The following is a 22,469-nucleotide window of genomic DNA, read 5'->3' on the forward strand; positions in this document are numbered from 1 at the left end:
TCAAAAATCTTCTACTAAATTTAAAAAAAAAACAAGGTTACAAACTCAAAATCCATCCCCAAAGTGGTCTACCCAGGCAGGAAAAAAGGAAGGTTTCAATATTTTCAGAAAGAACATCAGAATAAAATTATTTCAAAGACAAATAACAGAGAAGAATAGATAAAGAAGGTTAGCAGATCTTGTGTGATGCCCCAGCGGTCCAGCAGACTAAAGGATAGGTGAAAGTGAATGTCAAGTTAGATGTGAACCTGGCCTAACTGATGTCTTAAAATGAAATCTAATTGATCTAATTGTTTTGTAAAGGGTCAATCTCTAATTGAAATCCTCAAGAAAAAATCATTTTCTTAAAAAAGAAAATAGTTAAGTGTACTATTTCTACAGCACTGCAGTTCACGCGATAATATGAACAACTACAGATTAATTGATGTTTTAAATTATGTCCAACGTATATGCATACTAAATAGATTTTTCTTCTTTAAAAAAAAGTAAACATTCTTTTTTTGTGTGTAAATGTAGTAGTTAATATGATTGTACTTATATAACTTTGCAATACAAATGTAATAAAAAAAATTTGACAAAAAATCTAAAACCATTTGCGTAAATGTGTTTAGGATATGGTGAATGGATACCTCCTTTTCTAAAAAGCTTCCAGTGTTTGTTACTATTAGTTGTGAATAGTTAAAAAAAATTGCTAGCATAAGTGATTTAAAAAATTAGATTTTTAGCTTTCAGAAAAGAAAAAAGTAGCCGTTGCATTAAAACTTTGAATGGTCTAAAAAAATATGGTGTCAGATTTTCACTATCTTTTCTAGTTTACGAGATCTACACGGAACGGACGGACAGCTTGTATCTTCCACAATACGCTACGATCCTATCACTTATCTGGACCAGTTGGGAAAGAAAGGGGAGAGGGAGGGTGAGAAAGAAGTGGGTATTTGTGTAAAGGTTACCATGAACGCTTTTAAAATGCATTTATAATTTTTTGTCCTAGCATATGGAATAAGAAATGTGTCTGCATTTTTTGTGTCTTTGTGAATATTTTATTAGGTTTTGTTTTTGTATATGTAAATCATGGTTTAGTGTATTATTGTTATTAAATTCTCGAGCTAATCCATTGTTCAGTGAAGATTGAACCATTTGGATCTTTGCTTGCTTCATAGTAACTAAATTCCCAACTTGGAGCAAATAAATCTACAGACTATCTTTTTTACCCTTTAACTTTTGTCTGGGCAATATTTTCTGACTAGCTAATAGTCACATAAATGTGGGGCTGCAGAGGACAATGAAGTCATATTCAATCATTACGATAGTAGAAAAATAAAGCGAAAAAAAAAGAAGAAACAAATCTTTATAGCTCCATTAAAACTTCTGGGAAGCAGAGCATTTTACTGCCGCTCAACTAACATTAACTCTATGAGGTCTGACATATAAAAAAAAGACAGAGAAATAGAGAAAGAAAAAGAGAGGCAGAAAATGAGAGAGAGAAACAGACAGACGGATAGAGAGAGAGACAAAAAGAGAGAGTGAGAGTCATTGAGAAACAAAAAGAGAGAGTGAGAGTCATTGAGAAACAAAAAGAGAGAATAAGAGAATGATAATAAGAGAGACAGAGACAAAAAGAGAGTGCCAGAGAGAGATAAAAAAAGAGAAGGCAGAAAAAGAGAGAAAAGAGAGACACAGAAAATGAGAGACTGAGATATAGATACAAAGAGAGAGAAGCACACATACACAAACAAAGAGTGTGAGAGAGAGAGAGACAAAGAGAGACAGTGTATGTGTGTCAATAAGAGACAGAAAGTGAGAGAATAAAAGAGAGAAAGAGGGAGAGAGAGGCGAAAAGAGACACAAAGAGAGAGAAAGACATAGAACCAATAAAGGACAAAGAGAGACAGAGAGAGACAAAGAGAGAGAGAGAGACAAAGAGAGACAGAGAGAGACAAAGAGAGAGAGAGAGAGACAAAGAGAGACAGAGAGACAAAGAGAGACAGAGAGACAAAGAGAGACAGAGAGACAAAGAGAGAGAGAGAGAGACAAAGAGAGACAGAGAGAGACAAAGAGAGACAGAGAGAGACAAAGAGAGACAGAGAGACAAAGAGAGACAGAGAGAGACAAAGAGAGAGAGAGAGAGAGACAAAGAGAGAGAGAGACAAAGAGAGACAGAGAGACAAAGAGAGAGACAGTTTCCTCACCATCAAACGAGTCCTGGTGCACCTCATGGGAAGGGGATGACACGGAAGAGGTGGACAAGTACTCAAAGTCATGTGACCCAGTAGAGGACGACAGGTGCCTGTGACGTGAGGCTGAAGACGCTACAACATCCTCCACAGGAAGTATCGCCTGCTGCAGGTAACGCTGTAACATGATAAGATAAAATATGATAAGAATTTTTTTCAAAACAAAATTATTTCAGTATTTATCTTTTTCAAGTTTTAATATTTTATATAACTAGCACACAGACACTACAGTAATACGAACTGTAAACTGAACCATTAAAAGCAAATGTCAGTAAAAAGCATAATAAATAAATAGGTTCACAGAAACAAATATATATTGCATCAATCTTGAAAGTAAATCTACTACAGAAAGAAAATGGTCAAAGGTTTATCACCCCTGCTTTGGACTGATACAGAATATACATACACTTCGTACAGATGTGATAGATATTGTGGTGAAATATAATTTTTTAAACTATTACTTTTATATAGCGCATATTTCAGTGCGATATAGTCCAATCTCAGTTGAAAGACCAGGGTGGGGAGGGGGGCCTCTGGGAGAGGGTTTACGGGCTGCCTTTATGGGCTCAGTAAACAAAAGTCGGGAGTCGATCTCAAGCCTGTTTGTTAGGTAGCCAAGAGGTTTTGGCCTCTCAGCCACACATGCAACACTGATTGACTGATTATTTGATTGATGGTTCCTTTTAAAAGGTATTGGTTAACCATTTTTTATGCGGGGGGGGGGGGGGAGGGGGGGCTTGGGGTCATTGTAATTTCTCACATACCTGTTCCTGGCCAAATCACTAAAATGAAATGTTGAGTAAAATGTTGTTGATTGTGTGGGTGTTTATGCGTGTCCCATTACGCGTACATCTGTGCGTGATTGTGTAGTATTGACTGTTTCGTGTTGTAGATCTAGTTGCAGTGTATCAAAAAATATTTTCGCACACAAAGAAATTGTGCTTATGCTAAAGTGAACAATTCAGTTTGTAGTGCCTTGCATTTAACGGCTTTCTGGTTTGAACTTACTTATCTATTCACTGCTGACACCAACAAATTACACTAACTCGGACATGTCAGCAGATTTAAATATGAAAGAATACCCAAACAGCTGAAGAAACCAGACACAAGTGACTTCCACTATTTACAGATATGTCTGACAGCGGTACTTCAGGGTAACCAAAGTGAATATGTGGAAGAATGTTACGCAGGACATGACAGTGTGGAGACAGTAAAAGTACTAAGGCTGCTTTACGCATAATGAGAAGATAGAAACATGCCCTATCTTTTAAACCCTAGAATAATACATATTCATATGTGAACAGCTGTAAAGTTCGCTTTATCAGATTAGACCTCTTTAGGCACAGCACATTCTGCTAACTTAATGAGACGAAATCAACACCATTGATTCAGGGAGGCGCATCTATAATCTCTCTAGTCAGAACGAGCCATTTTTATAAAAATGCTGAGCTAGATTTACTTTTTCTGAACAGTTTTGAGGCTACATCTTCTAAGCCTGAGATATTTTGATTATAAATTGCAAGAGTTTTTGTCCTTTCTCTGTATCAGTCATCAAAGGGCAAATTGAAATTACCTGCAAAATGGAATGTTTAAATTTCTGGCCGCTGCCTTGATGATCATCCGGGGAAGGGGCGCAACTGCGAACAGCAGAGGTCACTGGAAACTGAGAGATCTGGCCAGAATTGAGAGCGGTGTCACTGAGTGCAGAGGTCAAGACAGACTCCTGAACACTGGAATCACAGTGAAGGGGCTCAGACTGTGTGGAGTTATCCTGATTGTCCATATCTGAAAAAAAAATACAGTTTGTAAAATGTTTTACATGTTTCGGATGTTCCTTTAGAGGTGAAGATAATTACTTCCTAGTCCAACCTCCGGAACCATCGATAAATCTGAACGACAGTCCAGTGCGCAAACCGCTAAACCAGGCAGCCATCCTGGTCTAAAGAGTAAATAACAAATTTAAAACAGAACACTTAGGCAAGGTTTAGAAAAGGGGTAGCTGCTAAATCTGATATTTTGATCTGAGTCGCAATGACAATAAATAGGTCTATCTACCTACATTTATTTGTAGGATTTCTGATAGGGAAAAAGTATGATGCTTAGAACTGAGAAGTATCTGACACTGTAGAGTGACTTAGAGGAACAAAGTCTAAGGTTAGTATTTACATGTTTTTTACAAAACTTAGGTCAGCTCACTCCGTCTGTCTGTGGTGCACGTTATTTCCCCCACCTCTCATCCTCAGATCAGGTTGAAAATCTACACAATTATTCATTGTCCTTAACAACACATGAATCCATTTTATTTCTTTAAATAATTAATGGTAATTAATTATTTTTTTTAACTTAGAAAAGGGAAGATAAATCTTAAAGCATTGAGAATTGTGTCTCACATAAGCTTTTATTTTATTTTCTTATATTTTGCTTCTTTATTCTTTGTTATTATCTTAAGTTGCTGTGTTTGTCCAGATTAGGCAGGTGACTATCTGAATATATGGTCAGAAAATGGTCAAATAATGTATAGATAAGAACAAACAGTTTATAATTGTTATATCTCATTACTGCTTCAACAATTTTAGTAAACGAAGGTGGATTGCGCCCTACTTTTGATCTTAACATTCTACGGGACCATGTGACTAGAGGCTTGGGGTACAAGATTTGTAACTACGAGAAATCGTCGATATAAGAAATCGTTTTAGAAAGATTGTTTTACTATTGGTTCAACCAGTTTTTTTTCCCGCCAGAAAAGCGTTAGGTTATTTTCAAGAGATAATACATGACGAAACGTGAGTTCCAGGTTCAAATCTTGAGTCCGTATTGGGGGAACTGAGGTGAAGTCAACCAAGAAATAACTAGTTTTTGAGATCCATGGTAGGACAAAATAGAAAACACTAAACTGTGGAAGACGGGTGGACTGAGAGATATAGAGGTGGTAATCTTTGGTCACACTGTAAGGAAAGGGTTCTCAACCTGTGGGTCGCGACCCCCTTGAAGGTCGATTGACGATTTGCCAGGGGTCGCCAAAGACCATTGAAAGAATGGATTGTTATTGTCTATTTTTCTATTGCTGTGTGTGTGTGCGGGGGTGGGGGGGAGGGTCGCGGCTAAGTGGGGGATTGTAAGAAGGGGTCGCCTAGCATAAAAGGTTGAGAACCGCTGCTATAAAGGAAGATACCAACATTAGAGCTGCACAGGCATTAGAGTGGAACCCACAGATCTCACGCAGAGAAAGGCCAAAAAGAACGTGGCGACAGAGTGTACTAGATGAAGCCGAGAGGACAGGAAAGAGCTGGGAAGGCATTAAAAAACTAGCAAGAGCACGTGGAGAGTGACATGTTTTTACTGAGGCGCTATGTCCCATGAGGAACATGATGATGATGTTGATTTCAATGTGAGAGAGTAAAGAAACCAGGTATTAGTGATGGCCACATAATACCCTAGTTGATTATTGCCTTTTTTGTTTTATAGATCTACAAGTTTCATGGTACGAAATAACATTGATTGCATCATGAAGTACACTTTCCCCGGGGCAGATGATGTGAAAGTCATCTGTTTCTTAGGCGGTTCACAAGCAGGGTGTCATGTGGTCAACGCAATGGTCAATCATTTTTCCTTTAAAGTAAAGTCTAATAAGAAAAAAAAAATCCCGTTTTTCGCCGAGATTTGAACTTGGAACGTCTCAGCTCTGAGCCAAGTGCTCTACCACTCAGCCACCGCGCACCCTATTTTTTTACTGAACGTAAATCAAATTCTTCTCTAGGATTACAAAGTTATTGATATAGACATGCTGTATGGCCATTCATTCCAATTATTCTAACTTCCCCATTTCTTTGATTATAATTAAGCAATAATCTTTGATTATAATTAAGCAATAATCTTTACATCCTCAGACTTAAGAAATTAAGATATTTTAAGAACATACGTTAACTCTGTTAAACCAGAAAACTAGTCCAAGTGGGATGAAGCACTGTTGAAAATACTTGAATGTCAAGGTCAGGAGTTCACCGCAAAATTTATAATCTCCGGGTCGAAAATAGAAAGTTGAGTTGGGGGGGGGGGAATTCATATTCTAATTACTCTTAGAGCCAGACTTGCTCACAGCTACCTGACGGCTTTGGATAGCAGAAGAGACCAGGGAAGAGGCAGTCCCAGTCTATTGAAAGTCATACTAGTCTAAGCCACCTGCCTCTTCAAATATCCGGAATACCAGCTCTAATGAATCTACCTTCCCGTTGTAAAACTTAAGAGCGTGTATAATTAATATGCTCGCCAAAACTCTATGCAGGAAATTGGTTGCTGTGACATCAATTTGCACACGTGATGTTGTTTTAAAAACCTTTTTTTTTTTAAACTTAGTTTTATTTTCTATTAAATAATGTTTACTTTTAGAGAATTTTCTTTCAATTAAAAAGAAGGAAGGAAAAAAAAAACACTAAAACACTTTCTTTTTGGATTACTAAAACGTGAGAACTCAAGGGAATTTTTCACCTACTTTTTTTTTGTAAACTTCAACTTAACGCAGTGTTTCCCAAACTTTCTTCATCAACGGAACACTTCGCAAATTCGGAGTATTTAGCGGGACACTTTGCTTATTTTTTGCTTAGTGATTAATTCATGTGATGTTCTACTTGTTGATTACTCCAGTAGTTAGTGGAACATCTAATATGGACTCGCGGAACAATAGGGATCCGCGGGACACAGTTTGGAAAACACTTAATCAACATTTGGGGCATTGAATCAATTTAATATTTTCAAACATTAGCTTTAAGTCAAACGTTTGATAGTCATGAGAAAAACAACAACTCTATCACCATTACATTTCCTAAGGCTTAGTCTGTTGGACCATTTGGGGCACCACACATGAACTGTCGACCATCTTTCTCCATTCCTCTCTGTCTTTTGGCTTAGGCAGGCCAGTCCATTCTTTTATGTAGTCTTCTCATCATTTTCTCTGCCTCTTCTTTTTCCTGGTACTGTTCCATGTAGGAAGGTCTTTGCGAGCCCTGAGGATTTCGCGATACGGTCATACAGTTGCGTTTTCCGACTGTAGTAAGCAGGTCATCGTGAGGTCCGAGTGTTCTCATTTGTGATGCGGTCTTTGTGGGTGAATCATAGGATTCTTCTCGATTCCATGGCAAGGCTCCAAGACAATATACCAAACTGTAAAACCTCGTAAATGACACAGCTAGTATCTATACCACATCAAAAAGGTCAACTACGACGAGGTAGACAAGAAATCTACTTCTAAACGTAAGGCGATGGTATCTAGACCTACTGCTAACTTAAGGCGATGGTAGCGGGCCAGTCTCTAGACCTAATGCTAACTTAAGACGATGGTAGCCAGCCAGTCTTTAGACCTACTGCTAACTTAAGGCGATGGTAGCGGGCCAGTCTTTAGACCTACTGCTAACTTAAGGCGATGGTAGCGGGCCAGTCTTTAGACCTACTGCTGAACGTCAGGAGATGGTAGCGGGCGACTCTTCTTGTTATGGAAGACGCTCTCAAGGAGATTCCCACAATGATCCCTAAGGAATACGACATCGCCACCAATGAGAGGGGAATGCTGACAACTGACGCTGAGCTAATAGTGCCAGTGTTGCAGGCTACGAGGCGTCGAGAATGGCTGACACAATGGTTAGTTTACGTCAAAAACACTGGAGAGTTCTGCATAACAAATGTTAAAATGGAGTCATTCAGACAAGTTACAAGTCTGATTTTAAAAAAGCTTTTTAAAATATGCATGAAAGTATGTGAATAAATAACGATATCAAAATGTACAAGACTAGATTATTTAAAAAAAACTAGAATTTTTAATTTCGGGATCTTTGGGCACCCAGCTCTAGTGGGTACCTGACATATGTTGCCGTAAAGACGGTTGGTCTTTGTGCTGGCCACATGACACCCTCGTAAACCGTGGGCCACGGAAAGATGACCTTTACATCATCTTCCCAATAGATAGTAAGGTCTGATAGGCAAACGTTAACCTTTACTTAGAAGAATAGTATTTACTTTTCTCTCTCTCAAATGTTTGCATAGGTTCGAAATGTATCAAAACAAACAGCTTTTAAGTTGTCTGATGTTTTCGTAATCGGTTCAGCGATGCGGAACGACACCATGCCATCACAGTGACGCGTGAACAAAATAACTAATGTCCACTAGTGCAGTGGTTCCCAAACTTTATCTTTAACAGAACACTTCGCGAATTGTGAGTATTTAGCGAAACATTTTGCTTTTTTTTTTAAGATATTAATTCAAGTGCAGTCTTACTAGTTAATTATTCCAGTAGTTCGTGGAACATCTATTCAGGCCTGCCTAACACTAGGGTTCCTCGGAACACAGTTTGAGAAACACCGCACTAGAGCATAACAGGAGCATAACAGGAGTGATAGTCGTGACCTTTAGCACAATGGTGACGCGCTCTGTTTGTGTTTTACAAAGATCGAAATCGCATGAAGGCCAACACTCATTAATGTTAGAAATTTAATCAATGAACGTCGACCTTATCCCAATCCCACACCTGCATTGACCTTTGAAGCCAAAGTGAAGGGGTCCTAATTTATTCTAAAACATATTACCCTTCAACCGTAAGAAGTTCTTTTGAATCGAGGGTGTCACAATCGATAACAGGTATTACAAAGTATCGCCACTGTGGTTGCCGTGAGCAACGTGTATTGCATAAAAAAAAAAGGTTTGGAAAACTAAAACAAAACAGGATAACAAAAAGGTGGTGAGCATCATGACTAAAACAGTAACATGTACATTACAATTATATCGTTTTTGCGTCTACTATTGATTATATTGTCACGTTTTTCTGTGACCTTATTGGGACATCAGTTCTTTAGCACATGATCGGTTCATGGCCAGTGTAGAATACTCGCCTAATGTTGCAACTTCTCGTGGCAAAGTACCAATATATCAGTTTAATCGAATTGCATTGATGCACGATCATTTTATCCCTAATAACCGGTTGGTCCGATTAACCGGACTCAATTTTGTAATAGTATGTGTTTCGGTACTTTAGGGTTTGGTAAAAAAAAAAAAGCACCTAGTCACTAGTCCGATTAACTGAAAGTCCGACTGGATTCGACAGCATTGCGATGTTTTGGCTGCATGGTTGTGAGGTATGCGCTTCGAATGTTACGATGTTACGAACTTCCAACACCACCTGCTACCATCACCTGCCATTCTGTAGGAGGACTAGAGACTTGGCAGCTAACATCACCTGCAGCTCTGTAGGAGGTATAGAGACTAGTCTAATACCATCACCTGCAGCTCTACAGGAGGTCTAGAGACTAGCCCGCTACCATCACCTGAAGTTAGCAGTAGGTCTAGAGACTGGGCCGCTACCATCGCCTTAAGTTCAGCAGTAGGTCTAGAGACTGGGCCGCTACCATCGCCTTAAGTTCAGCAGTAGGTCTACAGACTGGGCCGCTACCATCGCCTTAAGTTCAGCAGTAGGTCTAGAGACTGGGCCGCTACCATCACCTTAAGTTCAGCAGTAGGTCTAGAGACTGGGCCGCTACCATCGCCTTAAGTTCAGCAGTAGGTCTAGAGACTGGGCCGCTACCATCACCTTAAGTTAGCAGTAGGTCTAGAGACTGGGCCGCTACCATCGCCTTAAGTTCAGCAGTAGGTCTAGAGACTGGGCCGCTACCATCGCCTTAAGTTCAGCAGTAGGTCTAGAGACTGGCCTAAAAATATTTACAGTAATTCTGAAGAAAAAAAACATAAAACAAACACGCATACACACACAAACTTTCTCTCACATACATACACACAAATCTATAACACAGACTAGAAGCAACCATTGGCTAACCTGTTTCCTGGTCAGAGTCCCAGTTCTCCTCATCAGACGAGGGGATGCTCAGCAGTTCTGCATTGCCCTCAGCAAAATTGTTGTAAGCCTTAATCCTCTTAGCCCAGGAGACGTTCTCTCCCTTGACGGTGTTTTTGAGTCTCCTTCTGGCGTTGGCGAACCAATTGCTGACCTGGGGACGTACGAGCTATAAATATTAGGCTGCCAAATTATCTGTGGTGTAAAAAGTGACATTACTTGTGTAGGTGCCACAAATCAGAGCTCCGGAAGTGACATTTACTTGTGTAGGTGCCACAGATTAGCGCTCCAAAAGTGACTTTTACTTATGTAGGTGCCACAAATCAGAGCTCCGGAAGTGACATTTACTTATGTAGGTGCCACAAATCAGAGCTTCGGAAGTGACATTTACTTATGCAGGTGCCACAAATCAGAGCTCCGAAAGTGACACTTACTTATGCATGTGCCACAAATCAGAGCTCCGAAAGTGACATTTACTTATGCAGGTGCCACAAATCAGAGCTCTGGAAGTGACATTTACTTGTGCAGGTGCCACAAATCAGAGCTCTAGACGGCTGTGAACAACAGATAGTCGTAGCTTTTATATCGCATTTTCCGTCTTCCAGACTGGCTGTCGACTAAAGCTAGAGAGCCCAGTCTGCCCATTGGCCGAATTGCAGTTTTAGGTAAAATTACTCGCAATATTAGAGCCTATTATAGCTAGACCTAGGTTGAGACTAGCGAAACGTGACGTAGAGGGTAAGTGCCAAATAAGGCGCCAATATGTGTGAACACAGAGATTTACTTAAGGACGATTGACAACGACAATTTTTGAAAAATATCCACAACTAGAGAGACCTTATGATTTGTCGATATTGGCAATGACAATGACGTGTCATGACGTGGGCGCTTCAGTCATTAAGTAGAAGGAAAGACTGATACCAAAACTACCAAAGCTTCCGGCGGCCTGTATAGGGGTAACGAACAGACAGATATGCTTCTGTCCTTTTTCTTAGGTCTCCTTCATCTGTTGACCCTCAAGAAAGGTAGGGAAAGTACCATGGGCGTAGCCAGGATTTTTTTTCGGGGGGGGGGGGGATTTTTTTCTCCCCCCCCCCCCCCCCGCGAATTTTTTTTTAAATATGTATTTATGTGTGTGTGTGTACATAATCTTTATTGCATTCTGACCCTTCATTCTCTCGGAAGACGTTTATTGTACCCTAGAATAGGTTCTTCCATGAGTTAGTGGAAAAATTGTAGATTCCCCGTCAATACTAGCAAGGGGGTCTGGGGGAGCGCTAGGAGCTCCCCCAGCGCCGCCAAGCACTATTTCTGATATTGAAAGCCAACAAAATGCATATTCTGAGGTATCTACAGTGTATTTTCCTGCTATTTAAAAGTTTTATTTAAAAAACCTAATGTGCTATTCTTACTGACTTAGACCCTCCCGTGCCGTTTGGCGCATTTGCCGTCAAGCTGTTTCCATAAAATTGTAGATTCCCTGCCATTACTAGCAATGGGGTCTGGGGAGCGCTAGCGCGGGGCGAAGCCCCGCCGCCAAGCACTATTTCTGGTATTAAAAGCCAACAAAATGCATATTTTGAGGTATCTACAGTGCATTTTCCTGCTATTAAAAAGTTTTATTTCAAAAACCTAATGTGCTATTCTTACTGACTTAGACCCTACCGCGCCGTTCGGAGCATTTGACGTCAAGCTGTTTCCATAAAAATCTGTCACTGGTAATATCTGAAGCCTCTTCCCACCTGCCATGGGGACCTCTATGAATGAGTGGCGTCAAGTTGTACTAGGATATCATTGCAACTCTTCTTATGCGTAATTCATTTGTCGGAGAACATGTCCCGCAAACCTCATGCGTCGCTCTCTCACAATCTTACTAAAGGGTCGACTCCTAGTTCGGCATAGGATTTCCTTGATTTAAACCCTAAAATCTGTCTTTGCCATCTTTGTTGAGCCACATTTAGTGTTTTTCAATTTCGACAGATGACTATTCACTGCAGTTTATTAAGGGAGCCCTGCCACTGGTAAAAATGTGTAACCACTCTTGAATACGCTCTTGGAATTAAGTGACTGTAGTTTGCTTTAGATTTTATACCGAAAAGAGAAGTTTTATCGTCAAAATCATCTGTTGGGGGTTTTCCACCTCACAATGCTCTGTAGGGGGATCTTAAACTCAAAACCTTCTGGAGAGGTTTTAAACTTTAAACAAACGCTATCTGTAGAAGAGGGGTTTAAACTCAAAACTCCCGATTGGATTGGCTACGCTCAAATAATTTTGGTGTGTAATTTGCTTTTATTTTTATATTGAAGGGGTATTTTTAGCATTAAACTCCTCTGAATGGAGGTTTAAACTCAAAACCCCTTTTGGCAACGCTCATAGCATTTTGAGTTCGTAATTTGCTTTTTTCTTACACTGAAGATGTATTTTTTAGCCTCAAACCCCCCTGGCGGGGGGGTTTAAACTCAAAACCCCTTTGGCTGCATTCATAGATTTTAGTGTGAGTAATTTGCTTTTATTTATATTGAAGAGGTACTTTTTAGCTTCAAACTCCACTGGAGGGGAGTTTAAACTCAAAACCCCTTTGACTACACTCAAAACATTTTGAGTGTATAATTTTTTTTGGTTTTATTATTAAAGAGGTATTTTTTACCTTCAAACCCCGCTGAAGTGGGGTTTAAACTAAAAACTAAGTCAAAACCCATTTAGCTACGCTCATAACATTTTGAGTGCGTAATTAACTTTTTTTGTATTGAAGCGGGGGGTTATCGTAAATTTTGGAGGGGGTTTTAAAATCAAAATCTCCCTCAACTGTGCTCTTGGAATTAGGGGATTTTCGTTAACATATTTGTTTTGTTTTGTTTTATAGATGAGGGGGGGGGGGTTAACTGCAAAAACCCCCTGGTAAGGGGTTTTAAACTCAAAACCCCATTGGTTGTGCTAGGGCAATTGATGGTTTAGTATTAAAATCTCACCTAAAATAAACAAAATCAAAGCAAAAAATCATTCACTAAATTCCGATCCCCCCCCCCCAGGGGGGGATTTCATTTCGGGGGGGGGGGGGGTCTGAACCCCAAACCCGTCCCCCTGGCTACGCCCATGGAAAGTACACATGCCAATTTTCGGCTTCTTGTATATAAAACAATCGAAAGAAAACATTTCGACAATATTACCTTGAAATTCAGCAACATTTCTATACCCTGATTTTTCCGGGAGTGATATTTTTAGACACAGCGCAGCAGAAATGATGAAAAGACAAATCGGAAATAGTCAATCATTTCTCGCGACGAACGAAACCATCCAGACTTCTATTTGATGTAGTGATAGCATGGATTTCGTTTGATAGATAATAATGTTATGGCCTCCTTCATTCGCGAAGCGACTATGTATCATCTCATTCTCATGAGATGAATGCCAGGGCATTAGTTGTCGTCGGAACGATGTACACATCAGTTCCCCCATCTCCACGCAGCTGATGTATCCAAAGGAGCGGCAAGTGCAGATACAGTTTGGGGTCAGCAACGTCGCAGGCTCTGTTAGGGTTTGTTAGCACTAGGTGCTATAAACTGTCTAAGAGTCACCAGCTCCTGATTTTTCCTCAGTGTTGACTCCCGAAACCTTTCCCATGTTTGGGTATAGCTGCAATTCAGAGTTTTCCTTATACCAAGTGGGTAGCCAGCAATGGCTAAGGAGCCCCTCCTGCCCGAATCTTACTGGTTTAGGCGCCAATAACTCGCTGTCACAAACCGTTGTGAGCCCACAACCGTTTGTGTGTGTGTGTAGCAGAACAACCGCAGTCCACTACCATGGCCTTAGTTATTGTGTAAAGTTTTAAGTTGATTTCTGTTATTTATATTTTAGATCTAATGTCATTATTTATGTTTTAATATATTTTAATTAGATTTGTTTTATTATTGGAAGGGGAAATAAGTATTTTTTTGTGTGTGCTTTAATGTTTATTTTGTTGTCACGGGACCAGAGTACCTAGGCTACAACGAGGGCGGGGTGATCTGGGAAATCTAGGGAAAGGGGCAGTGGCGCGGCCTACGTCATCACTGGTCAGATACTGATGATGCATGTAGACGTAACCACTGAGGTTAGGCGTCACTGATGATGCAAGGGGACGTAACCACTGTGTAGTCCACGTGGGAGGAATTTAGAAAGTTAGTTGGCGTGGGTCTGGTAGAGCGGACGGTTGTATTTCCCGCTCCTGCTCGTTTCCTAATCTGGTACGAGAAAACTATAGCAGAATGACTTCATGATTAGAGACATAGTCATTAGAGATCTGAGTTTAGTTTTAGTAGTTGATGTACCTGTATATAACGTTTCATTTGGAAGTTTATGTGTTGTGTTTAAAATAAAGTTACAGTTTAGAGTTATAGTCTCTAACTACATTCCGGTGTTGAGTTGCATATCTCAGTTATATATATGTTAGTTATAACACCAAAATCGCGACAAGGCTAAAGCCACCAAAGTTCCAGCGTCAACAGTCGGGCCTCCTGAATCACCCTAGACAACGACCAGTTGCAGGAGGCGCCAGCACACTGCTAGCGTCTTGTGACACTCGCCTTCGCCCTTTCTCCTTCAAATGAAAACAGTTCTCAAGAACTCAATAGCGTTGACCGAAGAGGTAATAGATATAAGCACTTAACTACCTTTAAAATGCTTCCTAATGGCAAGCGTCTCAAATAGCTTCTGACACCAAGTCCAACTTCTGATAGATAATGAATAATGCTACAATGTCTTACCTGAATGATAGACATGTGGCTATTTTTTACCAGCTCAATTTTCTCTGTCTTGGAGGGGTACGGGTTGTCCCTGTGCTTCACCAGCCAGAGCTTCAACGGTCTCGTCATGTCTTGCAAAGTCTGTCTCTTGTGACGTGTTTTTTCTGGCAGAAATTTTCTACTGAGGAGAAAAGAAAGAAAAAAGTGTGAAAATTATATAACAAGCAAAATATTAAAATAAAAAATCTAAGGAGAAGAACTACACATTTACAACTGTATCCCGCAATAATGTAGAATTTATTTCTTTTTAAAACTCAATATCAATATATATCAATAATTAATTAATTTATAATTGATTCATGTTTTGCTAGGTAGAATAAATAATTATGTAAAATTTCAACTTGATTCGCAAATGTGCACAATTAGCTAACGGGGAAAAAAACCCAACTATTTAGCCATATCTCTAAATACAGAATTATTAATTTTCCTTATTGGTATGAAACAAAATATCTAATTACCTGTAATTTATTGACTAATTGTTTAATTTTATTTTAATAATTCATGTTTTTTTGCTAGGTACAAAAAATAATTGTGTAAAGTTTCAGCTTGACCCGACATCGGGTGTGTGAGAAATAAAATGCTCAAAAATGTGTACCAGATAGACAGACAAACAGACAGAGTGATATGATAAAAATGTGTAAGCTAAAATATTCGCTTCAACCACCTGTAAGCGGGCAGTTATTTCAATTTGAATTCCATGAACATGTCACACGTAGAGACAGAGAGAGAGAGAGAGAGAGAAAAGAAAAAGAAATCAGAGCCAGTAACACGCACAAATAATGTGGGCACATAGTATTACACACATAGGTAGTTCCTGCAACGCTGCTGATAGAAAATAAAAGTAAAAGTAACCCTTTCAAAATTTGTCATCTATGGGGCAGACGATATAAAGGTCATAGGGTCATATGCCCGACGTTTAACGAGGTTGTCGTGTAAGCTAATCAGCGACCAACCGCCTTCTAACTTAAGTCAGGTAGAGTTGGGTGGACTCAGGGGCGTCCTTACAATCCCGAAATTCAAATTCCCAGGCTTCATAGAGATTCGAACCCGAGGTACTCGGTTCAGAAGCTAAGATCTTTACCGCTCAGCAAATACGCCGCCAGCACCAAATGTATTTGATGGGATATTTTTAATAAATGAAGACCAACCCACGAATAACAACATTTATGTTCTTTACGGTGTACAGAGTACAGAAATACTGATGCACCATGTCATAATTTTTATGAGTACTTCTTATAGCACTGTAGCGTCAAATTTCAAAAGTGTAAACAAGGAGTAGATTACTGTGACTAGAAAGTAAAAGTTCCCCTTTCAGACCTTGCGATCTCTAGGGCAGATGATGTTAAGGCCATACTATTTTGGCCAACGGTTATGGTGTCGAGTGGCCAGCACAACGACCAACAGCCTTTACTTTCCCTAACATTTAGAGTTGGGTGGACTCACAACACCCTAAAATTCACGAAATTGAGATTCGAACCCAGGAATCCAGGTTCGGAAGCCAAGTGATTAACCGTTCAGCCACCGCGCCCCCTACTTTGAATAGCTATATGTATACAAAATGTCCACTAGATACTATGTGTTGTTACATTCTGGTACTTTAGTACATCTGTGAGTTACATTCAAGGAAAGTAGATCACCCTATAGTTTCTTATTTCTGAAAAATGTGTTTTGGAAAATGAGGGAAACAAATACTACAAGTCAAATAACGGACACGTTTTATGTTGTTTTTAAATTCTTTTTTTTAATATTGACAGGAAGTGAGGAACTCCCCTCCCCCCATTGTTTGAAGGCTCAAAGTTCAATCCAGGTTCCCGTTCAACAAGGCATCTGACATTTACCTCTGCAGAGCAGGTCTGGTCCTGAAACACGTTCCCACAATGCAGTCAGCAGACGATGTTGTGGTAAACTTGTTGATTTGTTTATTTTGTTTAATTAGTAGTGAGTCTGTAACGTGTGTAGCTTTCGCAAGATTGTTTTTTTTTTCCTTCTGACTGAACTGCAGGTAGCAGATCACAACAGATCTAAATGGCTTATGTGCACATTAGGACGTAACACCAATTGTACTTCATGACCTTTGCAAACTTTCAACAAAGATTTAAAAGATTGAAGTTTTCCCAGAGGTCATTAAAACCATCGCAATCTTATATGCAACATCATGATTTAAAGACAGCAAAGATTAAGAAAAGGTTTTGCGACGTGTCACGAAGATCCGCCGTTTAGAAGGAATCAAAGCTTAAAGACAATGCCTGCTATAAAAGAATAGTGTTAATAATGTTTTTAGGTCTTAACAAAGTGTAATTCCTTCAAATTGTGGGTATCAGATCATGTCAACAATACGAGAATGTGCAGATGAAAAAATTAGGACATTGAGTCTAAAATACATATTCAAATAATGCGTGTGATTATGTTTGAGAGAAGGGAGATAATCTCTAGACACGTGAGAATGATGTCATATTTCAACTTTGCTAAGTGATTCTAGGAATGAGTTTGTTATATTATGTTCAGTTCCGCTTGTTGAAGCCAGACGTTATGTTCATTGTTAATATTGTATATAATTGTCACGTAACATAAAGCAGCTATTGCAATAAGTTTATTTATAGATTGAATATTTCTAGCGCAAGGTGATGGTTACATGTTGTTGATGACAAATTTATTTAAAACGATGACGGTTTTCCGTAAGATCCAAAAATAGTTTGTACTTTACTAAAAAAAGGGAGGCAAGAGGTAGTATTTAAAAGACGGGATAGTTAGTTTAAATGGAGAGCAACGACTAGAGTAAACGAATTTAAATTGAATTGTATTTAATTTAATGAAGATTTCAGTTTGGATTTTAAACTATAAAGTAGTATCCCCGCATCACGATATTAATTGAGAATTCAATGTTTAACGGAAGTTCTGTACCAGTACACAAAAAAGACAAACAAACAGAGAAACTGAGATAGAGAGAGGGGTGGGCGGAGAAAGAGGATGACAAATAAAAAGAGAGGGGGAGAGACCAAGAGTTAGAGAGAAAGAGAGGGGGGAGAGACCAAGAGTTAGAGAGAAAGATAGAGGGAGAGACCAAGAGCTAGAGAGAGGAGAGAGACCAAGAGGAGAAAAAGATGGAGAGAGACTAAGAGGAGGAAAGAAAGAGATGGCGAGGAGGAGAGAGGTAGAGAGACCAAGAGTTGGAGAGAAAGAGAGGGAGAGAGAATGAGAGGGGAGAGAAAATACAAATAGAAAGAGCAAGAGAGAAAGAGAAAGTAGAAAAAAGGAGACGAGAGAGTAAGGCGAAGAGACACGGACAAAAAGAGAGACAAATAAAGAGAGAGAGAGAGAGAAAAAACATATTTCGACTTATGCTGACATTACTTAGTAGATGTGTGTAGATCGTCCATCAAGTATCAACAATAAGCAACAATAAGCAAAATACATCCCCTATCCCTCGGCCCGATGATAATACGCCGTAAGGACTCTAATTAGAAGCACTAAGACACTCTATATTAACAAACAAACAAAATTTATTCACCAAAAAGGTCAGCTTGAACTACAAAAAACTTTGTATGAAAGAATACATCAAAACAAAAACTAAAAAAAAAAAAAAAACATGTCTGCTTTAATTAGTTTTAGTGACGTCATACAAATGTCATCCGCGGAGAAGAAAGCAGAAGACCTGTATGTAGTTTACACCCACGCAGCGCCACCTGGTTGTAGGATATAAGAGGAGAGGGGGGTGGGGGTGAGGCAAAGGCCGAAGTTCTCTTCAACTTTGTAATTTCGATGTTTTTAAAGAGTCAGGGACCAAAGTAGCGGGAACAGGAGCTACCTCAGCCTGGAAAGAGCCAGATTTAACCATTATGACGCAAGACTGTGAAATCACACAAGGGCCTTAACACTGAAAGCAATTTCAACATTTCACAAAAATGTTTTTTTTTTTTTTTACAAAATATGCAAATTAAAAATACGAAAGGAAATGTGATAATTTTTTTTTTACAAATTGTATATGCTTTTAGGTTCATTAACATTGTTAAATGGAATTTATATCTGATGTTGAAATGGACAAGAGGCTCCACTTAAAAACCAGCCAAGGGTCTCTATTTATACCCGGCAATGCAACTTGAGATCAAAGGACATAATTACTGCTGCGTGTTTTGTGTAGGTGTTTGTTCCTTCTGTGTACTTTTTTAATGAGAAAATGGAGTAAAAATTATACTTCAAAAAGTAATATGGGAGGCGATGTGGATGAGTTGTAAAGCGCTTGGCTTCTGAACAGGAGGGTCCCGGGTTCGAATCCTGGTGACGATTGGAATTATTATTTTGAGATCTTTAGGGCGCCTCTGTGTCCACCCAGGTCTAATGGGTAATTTACATTTGGGGAGGGGGGAAGCAGTTAGTCGTTGTGCTGGCCACATAACACACATATTAACCATGGGCCACAGAAGCAGATGAGATTTACATCAAGTGTCCCATACATAGCAACATCTGAAACTTCATTTTTTTAAACAATACTATATAATGTATACTATGTTAGATAATATATAACATCTTTATTATATATATATATCCCCCTACGTGATAGAAGATGAGCACATCTCCTATGGACTCGAAGATGACTGTAAAGTCCAATCCTCGCTTTAAAAAGCAGGCCGCATACGTGGCATGGGTAGATTTTGTCAGTTGCAGATAGACCTGCTTCTTCTCACAGCCTTTTGTTGGTTCGACGCTCTTTCACCCTGGCCACTCTTCTTGCTTCAAATCTTGAGACTCCGAGACTCACAGCTTCACGCCATGAGGAGCGATCGAGAGCTAATTCTTCCCAGCCGTGAATGTCGATATCGCATGCCTTGAAGGAGCTCTTGAGAGTGTCTTTGTAGCGCTTGTATTGACCTCCCTGGGAGCGCCCTTCTGCACACGACTCCCCGTACAGAAGTCGTTTGGGAAATATCATTAAAATGTAACGTACAAGATATGTGTATTAACATTGTAATCTCATAACATGCTTTATAAGCATATAAATGTGTAGTATTGTTACAGTGTACATACAGGGTCATAAACAAATAATATGTCAAGGTCTTTATAAGACTCTGGACGCCCGCGTAACGTAGTTGTACCAGAGTTAAGTGGTTAAGTAGCCCCGTTTCAGACCTTGCGATCTAGGAGGAAAGAGATGTAAAGGTCATCTGTTTCTGTGGCCCTCTGTTAACTAGCACAACCACCAACCCCCTTTACTTTCTCCAACTAACGCCAGGTATCCATTAGAGTTGGGTGGACTCCCCAAGGGGAGTCCTAAAAATCCAGAAATTCAAAATCCCAACCATTCGAACACGAGACCTCACCCGGTTCAGAAGCAAAGCTCTTTACCATTCAGCCACCCCACCCACCCTATAGCTGTAAGTTTCTAAAGTACTTTTTTTGCCTAGGACCTGTCACCAGCATAAGCGGACATCTGTTCTCAGCCCACACTGTGTGTCTCCCCGTGGCGGGGACTCTGTTTAGTAGAATGAGTTAAACTAATCATTTCAGTAATTAAATTCAAATACAATTTAAAACAAACAAACGTGCTTTTACTTTATTTGAGAAGTTTTGAACCTTCCTTAAGGAAAGAAAATAATTTGTTAAAAATCAGACCTCCTGCATGCTGACAAGATAAGGGTGGCTGCGGCCTTGGTTAGAACCCTGGACCGTCAGAACGACAGCCCGAAGAGCAAACCATCCCAAGCATGAAACTATTGTCAGCAATATGTAATGCACTTTAAAGAACACGCATTTATATTCGATTACTAATCCTTCAAGTATCGATTATCCGCTTCTCCCAGGCAGACGACATTGACCTCTCACTTTTCGCCGCCTCTCCCCGTTCCAAGACAACAATCCAGAGATTGAGTCACTTAACATTCGTCAACCCTAGCTACGTCTGACAAAGTCGCGCGCTGTAAACACGCGCTGAACTTTTTTTTTTCTTTTATTCTTAAAAACAAACAGAAAAGGAAAAAGAAAACGCGCGCGTCAGCGATTTAAATACAGCTGACATGGCAAGAAAAAAATTAAAAAAACTTAACAAAGAAATCGTTTGGGACATTTCAAAGTAAAGGGAACAAATAAAGTGCATGTTTGAGACACCAGATCTTTGTTTCGTTGGGCTTGTTTGGTTTGTGTTTTACAATGAAGCAAACGATTACTTTATAAAATTAAAATGTTGTACGTGAGGAACTATATCTACGAAACAATTAAAGTGATCTAGTTTCTATTCGTATAGGAATGAATAATAATACAAAAGTTCTACTTTGCGTTTATCAACATTTTGTTTTATATGGTAAAGAAATGTGAGTCTAATACCGAATCCGTTCTTCAAGTAAGAAATAGAAGAGAAAAAGAAGTAAAGAGAAAAGGCGGGAGAGAAAGGAGAAAGAGATAGAGATGACAAGATAAGGAGAAGAAAGACGAAGGAGACATATATATATATATATATATATATATAGAGAGAGAGAGAGAGAGAGAGAGAGAGTGAGAGAGAGACAGGGAGAGACAGACATACAGATAGAGAGAGAGGAGAGAGATATAGATAGATAGATCGAAGATAGATAGCTAGATAGATAGACAGATCGAAGATAGATAGATGGATAGATAGATAGATAGATAGATAGATAGATAGATAGATAGATCGAAGATAGATAGATGGATAGATAGATAGATGATAGACAGATAGATAGATAGATAGATAGATAGATAGATAGATAGATAGATAGATAGATAAGATAGATAGATAGATAGATAGATAGATAGATAGATAGATAGATAGATAGATAGATGATAGATAGATAGATAGATAGATAGATAGATAGATAGATAGATAGATAGATAAGATAGATAGATAGATAAGATAGATAGATAGATAGATAGATAGATAGATAGATAGATAGATAGATGATAGACAGATAGATAGATAGATAGATAGATAGATAGATAGATAGATAGATAGATAGATAGATAGATAAGATAGATAGATACATGCATGGATAGATAGATAGATCGAAGATAGATGCATGGATAAATAGCTGCATTGGGGATAGATAGATAGATAGATGGATGGTTAGATACATAAATAAGATAGTTAGATAGATAGATAGATGGATGGATAGATAGATCGAAGATAGATAGATAACACCTTCCACCCAGACTTAAGAGCGTAGACAACTGTCTCAACAAAGAAATGTACTTTGATATACAAAACATGAACCTACACCTGATACGCGAGGGAATCGTCCCGCCTTTGTCAGAGTTCTGCGGACATGTGTGTATACTTGTAGTGGTTCTTCCCCCCTTGTATTATAACACTTAATCATCTGTAGGTTGTTGCCCTTTAAACAACACTGCCTGGTCCTTGTTTGTCATATATTCTGCATGTGTCTAAACGAGGAAGAATTCTTCGCAAGGTCAGGAGCTATTAGGAAGGCATTGCTGTTATAGGCGTGTGCGCTTACATAACACTAATCCTCACCCACCGGCCACGCCCGACGTTTTAATGATAGGTCGTAACGTACGAGATGGGGAAAATAAAAGTGTGAACTAGTTAGGAAAGTAATTGCCATGATTAATTCTCTCCCTTGCTGCAAGAAACATGGATTGGACAAGATTTGAGAGTT

General features: G+C 39.2%; 1 protein-coding gene across 2 annotated transcripts in view; it reads right to left on the bottom strand.

Annotated features, from left to right (window-relative positions):
• Positions 1-22,469, bottom strand: part of LOC106061685 (mucin-2-like) — a 200,697-nt gene that overhangs the window by 15,803 nt on the left and 162,425 nt on the right. Inside the window, exons 4-7 of one of the 2 annotated variants that reach the window (XM_056013919.1) lie at positions 14,809-14,965; positions 10,048-10,219; positions 3,808-4,019; positions 2,190-2,352 (exon numbers count right to left, since the gene is read on the bottom strand). In XM_056013919.1, the coding sequence (XP_055869894.1) occupies positions 2,190-2,352; positions 3,808-4,019; positions 10,048-10,219; positions 14,809-14,965 (704 nt within the window). Of the gene's footprint in view, positions 1-2,189; positions 2,353-3,807; positions 4,020-10,047; positions 10,220-14,808; positions 14,969-22,469 lie in introns of both variants that reach the window. The other variant, XM_056013918.1, reaches the window with a different exon arrangement.

This window comes from Biomphalaria glabrata, chromosome 16 (assembly GCF_947242115.1).
Source record: "Biomphalaria glabrata chromosome 16, xgBioGlab47.1, whole genome shotgun sequence".
Lineage (NCBI taxonomy): Eukaryota > Metazoa > Mollusca > Gastropoda > Planorbidae > Biomphalaria > Biomphalaria glabrata.